Below are 8,198 nucleotides of genomic sequence, written 5' to 3'. Positions count from 1 at the left end.
CGCGACTTCTCGATCGTCCATCCACACACACAACCACACAACCACACTGTACCAAATTGTTTTAAGCCAACAGTTCCCTTTATCTGCCGAAAGCTACAAACACACGCGCACCCTAAGCAACAGGCCTTGTCAAGTAACGCTCACGGAAGCTGGGAAAACTTTCTCCCGGGCGAGCGCAATTTCTTATTCAACAATTGTTTAATTTAATTATTCAACCATAATACACCGCAATCATACCAGTTGGTGCGATCCCAGTCCGACCTTTTCCAGCGGAACGATACCATTGCAACCGGCTGCCTCCGTGACAACATATTTATTTCCCCGCGCTTCTTGTTGTCGGAAAATGTCTGCGGCTCCGATGCTGGTGTCAGTAACATGCCGCCTACATGTGCAGGTGGAGAGTACCCACGTCCTTCGGAGAGTATTTGGTAAGACAAACTTTTCCAGAGCACGCACCGTTAGTCAGGATTTGGGAGATACAGGGAGAAATGGACGTTTGGCTGGCAAAAATTTTAATGTGGTGGATAATTTGAAACGCTTCTTAGAAATTGCGACTTTTATGAAAATTTGTATTGGAATTGAGAGCTTTGTTGATGGTCATTAAATTTATTAAAGGACTTAAAGTAATATTACACCTTTTATAAAATATCTGTAATACCTAGGCGTACTTGAAAAATGATTTTCAGAGCTTCTATTATATGTTTCTACAAAAGATTTTTTGTGAGCATAAAATTGTTTTTTTTTTTAATTTCATTAAAGCCCCATGAAACCTTCGTCACACCTCAGGTCGTAAATTTTCGTATCTCGCCCAATTGAATTGCACTTTGAGTTTTTCCCCAACCTTAGGCCGAACTGTAAACTAATCACCGTCGGGACGTGTTAAACTCAAACCGACTGACTCCGCGAATGGTTGAACCATTAGATTCAAAGTGTCGCGTAAAGGAAGCAAATGATGGCTTGGTCCGAAAAAACCAGCTGACCTGTGCGCGATACATCGATCCGCAACAAAAACCACCGCTCTCGAAAGACACCACAACTCTCGATCTGCGTGGTTCGATCGGCTTGGCTGCAACAATTCCGCGACGGTTCCATCGAAAATCCGTGCACATTCCCTTGGCTTTTGTCTCGGTGCCATCGAAACTGGCGCTGGCGGGCGGACGAATAAATTTCTCACTTCGCCCCGGACAACCGGCTTCACCGGAACATCAATCAACGTCGCAGTTCGCCGGAATGTCCGGGGTTGTGGGCGGTTGATGGTTCATCAGTTTTTGCGTCTACCGTTGGCCGTGGCGCGTTGTGATGCGTTTTCCGGCTGACTGCCGAGCCGTCGGAATGGACTCTTCGCCAGCAGTAGTCGGAATCGGTAGGACTCGGGCCCAAAATCCCGAAGTTATCGTCAAGTTAACTGCAACTCCTTCTCCGTTCGCAGAACGCACACAGTTCCAAAGGATGGAAGGCAAAAGTTGCTCACTTCCAGGGCCGTGGTCGTGCCAGTAAACAAAGACTAATAAATTAGCTCCCCGAAACTAATTACAAATTTAAATAAATAACTTTTACACCATACGAACCGATACCTACATAGATATGCCATGGCCAGCCAGTCCGAGGAAAACTTTCATTCCTAGCGCTGGAAGTTTTGCAATGGATCGTAAGGAAACGGATCCGAGACACGGCCTCACAACTTAGGAAAGAATTCTTCCTATATGTTTGAGATCTGGTAAGGTAGCAAAGATGTTCCGACGGGATGTTATTCTTTAAAATAAGTTTTGTAAAAGTCTAAATACACCAAAAAGTTGTTTGCTTCGACATTGCGAACGTTTCCCTATCGTTTTAATTTCACTGAGGAGTCAAATGACTTTAAAGGGTTTCCTAAAAGATCGATACATTTTGGTAACTTTATTTTTATTTTATATAACAATTATTAATAAAATTTGTTTTCTGTATACTATCAAGTAATTTGAACGTCAAGTCAATAGGAAAAAAAAATACAATCCAACTTACTACCACGGTGCAGACACCGAAACCTGGAAAGCCCCGGCACGGAACGGTGCGCTTTTGCGATAGAACACGCTGTAAATTAGCTGCAAATTAATGCTTCCCCGTGTCGAACACCCGTCTGGGAAAATTAAAAGAAACATTTAATGGCCTCGAGACCACCGCTGCAGCTCGAAAAGGCTCAAACGTTGGGAAATGCTCCAACGATCGCCCTTATTGCTCTGCCGGGGGTGGTCTGCTGTGGGCTCTTTTGGCTCCATCTACGTGTGAGTGTGTGTATGTGTGTGTGTGGGTGTGCATCTGATGATGATGGTACGTATGATAGGTAGCGAAACGAAACCGAGAGCCAATTTCGGTGCAACCATTTTAGCCAAAAAGGACTTTCCACACGCCGTTTGGTCCCAAGTGGTCCCAGGCAAGTGGCGGCCAAAAGTGCAACAATTTTAATGAAGCTATTTGCCCCTCTCACCAACCCCTCCGGTACAACATCGCACAACCTCTTGCTCCCCGGCGCTTGGCGGAAAATGGCCAAGAAATGCAACTTCACGCTGCACAGGTCAACACATCGTGCAGCGAGTCGTTTTGGCTTTTTACCACGTTTGTTCACACTTGCCCACTGTTTAGCACCGACGCCACTCATCATCTTCATCTACGCCGTGTTTGTACGCGCGCGTCCAACGGATGCAGGACTCAACGGAAACCCCCTTCCCGTGCCCTCTACGGCATTCGTGCTGCAGCTCGTTGTGTTTTCTTCGGAATGCAGCCTCCTGTCGGTTACAATTTATTTCATCCTCACCATCGCCGTCATCATCATCAACACGAGCGTCAGCCGCATCGTAGCTTTTATCGTTATCAGACGAGGCACAAACAGCACGAGCTCCTGCACCAACAGCACGAGGTGCATTTCTTGACAAACCGCCACTTTGGACGCATCCGCGCCCATTCCAAGCACCCAGCTTACCTTTGCCGGGACGAAAGGGAAAAGTTTCATCACTCCCCAACCCTTCGGTGCCGGTTGGAAGCGAAGAAACACTTCTTCAAAATTTTACACCCACCCACCGCTCGGTGCGGGGGAAAATGGAAAGATTCCGATCGTTTCCAGCACCACTCTGGCCACCATTTTCCAGCCGGCGTCTCCGGTGCAGACGGACGCTGAAGACGTGCGACTGTAATTAGACTGCTGTGTGCCACCCGGGAGAGAAATGCAATTAGTGTTTGCACCATTTTCTCACGAGCAGAAAGTTCCGTCCGGGCGCGCTGGAAAGTAGTGTGGTCAGAAGGCTTAGACGAAGGAGGACAAAAAACAGCGTAAGAAAACTCAACACCACTCGACTGCCGCTGGAAGTGCGCAGCCGACCGGGAGGATCCCGTTCGGAAAGTGCATCAACATGTTATGGGAGGTTCTAGTTGCTGTGAGATATTATCATCCCAAGAAACATCTCTAGATACGAGCAAAAATTTGTTTGCGAAAACTGTTTCCTATTCTTCAAAGACGATCATTCTCGATGATTGGATTGGATTGGGAAACTACATAGAGCTTGTGGACATCTTGTTGATTCCAATGAGGATGTAAATGCTTGAAAATTTTTATTTTCAACAAGCTAACGCCACCACAATCATCGGTCAATCATTTTTGGGATGAAATATCACTCTTTTGGATTGGGCAGCACACATCCTTGCGTAAACTCCATAGAGAATTATTAGAAAATCTGGCCAGACGATTTTACACCAGAGGTGCAGTTTGGAACGGTTCAAGATACTGCAAAACCTGACCAATTCGATGTCGATTTTTTGTTTTGCCAAATGCTTCTGAAAATATCAAACAAACTAATCGCTAGTTTTAGGTTTTCAAGATGATTATCATTTAATAAATTTTTTATTCCATTTATAATAACAATAAACTTATTATTAACAAATACTCACTCCGCCAAGACTGGTTAAAAATCTCAAATTATAGTGATCAAAGAACAAGTAATGTTTCAAAAAGAATACAAAACTTCTTTGGTTATCAGTTAGTTTAGAATATAAAGAATTTGGGGTGCGTTTATAGAAATTTCGCACAGTATTCCTATACCTATTGGTTTATATTCACCATTGAAGCAGGTTATAGACAGCTATAAAAATTGTCTACTAAACCCGTTTGAGGTTCCGATAAGTTTAACGATTCATCAGCAAGGGCTTTACAGTAGGCTTGCCTCGTTTAACGATCCAAATACTGTTGGCTTGAAAATGCTTTCCATAGCTTAATTTTTTCCATGCATTCTACTTCGGATGTCTTCAGTCTATTGGTATCAGCGCACTCGGAGCTCACAGTCTTCTTCGGTCGAAGCTTCAGAGCTCAAAAAGACAGAAACCGAACTAGACAAATAACCAAGGTGTACAGGAAAACATACAATCCCAGCCGAACCGAACTCGTAAGTCACAAGACACCAGGGGTAGTTCACAAATTTGAGGCTGCCGACGATTGTTGATTTTTGTGCCTCAGAGATTCTAGGCCCATAAAAGGAAAACTGACGCACTTTGTTCCCGGCAACAAGCTACCTTTATTTGGTCGAGAATGAAATAATAAATAAACAGTGTCACTACAGAGTCACTACGGCTGAAGGAAGGCACCTGTGTAGGCACCACAACCGTCAACCGACTTGCACCGGACGGGATGCAGATGGCAGGGAATTGCAAACCCTGTTCATCCCGTTGCTCACAGTCCGTTTACTTTGAATATGTCCCCGAACGGTGGTGCGATGGACGGTGCACTGGAGACACTTCCCGGGGTCACCTTTCCAACGCCGACTTTATGGTGACGTTTGTGGTGTGATGGAACGCCTCCTTTCTTGATTCTCGCCCGATAACTACCGCCTTCCCCGTGTACCTGCTGCTCGTGTCCGAACGCACTCTCACCAGCATCGACATCATCCTCGTCGAACTGGCCCGCTTCTTCGTTGCTCCGCTGGCCAACCTTCTGCCGGATGCGGTACGGATAGAGGGGCAGATTTTCCTTGGTCGCTCCGGCCGACAGCAGGATGACGGTCGGCTGAGAGGTGGTGGAGTAGTCCCGGATGTAGTTCTGCAGGATGCTCAGGAAGAAGAGGAACGCCAACAGGGTCAGCACGGCCACCGAGGCGCCCCGAAATCGAAGTCCTTTGCCGATCTTCCCCCCGTAAGGTCCTCGATACACGGGATACGGAGGGGGTGGTGGTGGTGGTGGCGGAACTGGATGCGATCCTTGCGGTTGCCCCCAAGGAAGGAAGCTTGGAAAGAACCCTCCCGGATCGGAGCTATCGCCGCCGTGCCAGAACTCGGGCGTTTCTTCGTCGTAAAGGTCCGGACCGGTTCCAGGGCCGTACACGGGGTACTTGCCCCCTATCAGAGTTGGTGGCGCTGGATCGTGGTGTATCCGTTGAGTGATGCCGTTGCCATCCGCGAAGGCTGGCATGCTAGTGCTGCTGCTGCTGCTGCTAGTTCCAATGGGGATAGTTCCGATCGTGCTGAATCGCTGCAGCAAACCGTCACCCATCTTTGTTTGGGTTCGCTGAGCGCCACGAACTGTCACCGTCAACTTCCTGCACTGTACTAGCTGTTCCGACTGCACGACCTGCACATTTTACTCCACTTTCATTTAGGGGCTATTTTTCTTCGCGGCAGAGGGAGTTCAACGCATGGTCAAGGTTCAGCGAAGTTTAACCTCCACGCCGGGCCAAGCGGGGCGGGATCGCTGGGCTGTTAAATTGTCACCCACTTGCTCCATCATCATCGGTCTATCAGCGTGATTGTGTCAAATTATGCGACACACGACCAGACGAGCGATGGAAAGAAGCAGCGTCCCGTTTGGCGCATTTCCCGACTCGGATTTTCCCCGGACTTTCCCAGCAAGCGCCATAACTCGGAGCCGTTCCGACAAGCGCTAACTCGGCACGCCGCGTGTCACAAACGCAACCCCTGTCCCGTTATGGTGCCACGTTCCACCTGAGTGCAGTTCCACGAAAAACAAAAATCACGGTTAGAAGTGCTTCAACTTCTATTGTGCCACGGGCTGGAAAGGTCTTTAACGCCAAGTGCACCCATGGTTAACCTTCAGCTGGTGCACGCTTTGTCGTATCGTCGACTTGTTCCGTCGTCATTTTGTTTTGAGATTCTACTCGCGAAATCAACATCCACAAATCACTGTTGACGTGAACGTTAGTGAAAGTGAATGAGAAAAGTTCGATGACATTTTCTTCTTTGTTGATTTGCTAAAGTTACACTTCATTCAATTAAATTCAGCAGAGCTATTGACCAGTTTTTACACAATCGAAAAAATCTTCAAAACTGTTTCAAAACAAAACTACGATTGCTTGTACCGGGAGTGTGGGATATTGGACAGACCACAATCATACAAACATACAAACTTGATCGTCCACCAGTTCAATCTCATTTAAATGTTCGAAAAAGGTATACAACAATTTACAACATCAAACCTAAAAGAATCATAAAGGTTATCGTTTCAAATATTTTCGATAACACCCTAAATGGGTATATAAATAAATAGAGAGAAGGGTATATAAATAAACATATCTAGTCAAATTAAACAAGATTTCATAACCCAAAAACCAAAATCTGTAGGCAAGTGGCATGCATTTTCTTACGCGGTGCTTTTTACCATCGTGATGCTTTCCCAATTATTGCAAATACACTATCAACCGGTTTGTGCCGGCGTAACTTTTGCCTCCAATACACATCGCCACGCACCGCATATTGCTGGTGTCACTATTTTCTACCTCGACAACATAACGTTCCATTGATTTTCAATATGGCACTTTCCGAATGCTTTATCCTTTAATTATTATATTGAACTCTGTGCTCTCCTTCTTCGTGCACTTGATTCCATTAACTCTATCGGTGATTCCTCTCAGCCTTCGCTTTCGCTCTGCCGTACCTTTCCTCCACCGAGTTCGAGTTCGGCGCTTCGTGGGATAATTAATTATGTTGCCAAAATTCAACCGAGGACAGCACACACACAAATAATGAAATATGAATCCCCATGCATAAGGGCACGTAAGGGAAGGGGGGATAAGGGTGGTGAAACATATCCGGCATTTTATGCGACACCACGGCCGGAAAAGCACTCGGCTGCGGGGAAAATGGAGTGTGAAAAAATGCAAAAATGCCATCCACACACGGCCGCAACCACCTCCGTGGCCTGTCGATCAACCGATAATCGGTCAATCGTGAAATGTTCCGGCGCCAGCGGCCACCTCCACCCGGTTTTCCCGGTGAGGAGACGGTCCGGCGCGGAACGGTAATCAATCCCGGAACCAATTCCGACAGCTTACCGGGATGGTGCAGGTGGTGCAGGCCCAAGGGAGACGCTTGAAGAATGATCGAAAATGTGACCACCATCAAACAAAAACAATAAAATGCGGGAAAAAAAGTGCGCTGAAAGCTGAAAGCGAGGAGAGGAAAAAAAAACGATTGAGTGCTAATTTAATTAAAAATAAATAGATGCAAAACGGCCGCGACATGATCGCACCGGAGTGTCGGATCGAAAAGATGGCCATGTTTTCACCAGTCGGGCCATGCATGTGTGGGTGTGTGGGAGTGTTTTTCGTCGAATCGGAAATGAATAATAATATTTTAAATAATAATAGCAATCATGCTATCGCCAACAATGGCTGCAGCAAGCATAATGATAATATTGCTACCAGAAAGGCAGGTGATAATTAATCTCTCGAACATGTTCAAGTCGATTTCACGTGTACCTTGCGGAGCGCGAAATGACAAGAATGAGAAAACGGCCACTGGTTTTAATTTATCTTTTTTAATCACTCAATAATCATTACCCGAAACTGATGACCCGAGTGATGAGAATAAATGTTTGATGCGAAATGGGTCGTAGGCCTTTTTGTTTGCCGAAACGGATCGAGTGATGTGGAATATAATTCCTTACTAATGTTGTACTCGTTGTACCCTTTGTTTTTTGTGCATTGCCAATCGATTTTGGGAGATGTTTCTTTTCGCTTTGATTGCTTGGTGGGTTATGCAAACTTGAAAAACTATTTCATATGTTATTAATCGGTTTAGCATGTTTTATGTTTAGCGTTATCGGTTTAGCATGTGTGCCATAGAAGAGAATTTTGTTTAAAAAAAACCAACAGAAATTGAATCGCACCATGTTTGTCTGTTTCATTTTCTGGTGATTTCTCTTTCTCGTTCGAACAAGAGTTTTC

General features: G+C 45.8%; 1 protein-coding gene across 1 annotated transcript; it reads right to left on the bottom strand.

Moving 5' to 3' along the window:
- Positions 1–4,693: 4,693 nt before the first annotated feature.
- Positions 4,694–5,509, bottom strand: LOC131288905 (uncharacterized). Its single transcript, XM_058318086.1, has one exon. The coding sequence runs from the start codon at positions 5,507–5,509 to the stop codon at positions 4,694–4,696; it is 816 nt and encodes a 271-aa protein (XP_058174069.1).
- Between the last annotated feature and the right edge of the window lie 2,689 nt (positions 5,510–8,198).

Source organism: Anopheles ziemanni, chromosome 3 (assembly GCF_943734765.1).
Source record: "Anopheles ziemanni chromosome 3, idAnoZiCoDA_A2_x.2, whole genome shotgun sequence".
Taxonomy (NCBI): domain Eukaryota; kingdom Metazoa; phylum Arthropoda; class Insecta; order Diptera; family Culicidae; genus Anopheles; species Anopheles ziemanni.
The sequence above is the reverse complement of the archived record's forward strand: the minus strand, read 5'-3'. Positions and strand labels throughout refer to the sequence as shown.

Coding starts and splice junctions, on each gene's coding strand:
- LOC131288905 (XM_058318086.1), bottom strand. CDS start 5,509: ATGGGTGACGGTTTGCTGCAGCGATTCAGCACGATCGGAACTATCCCC.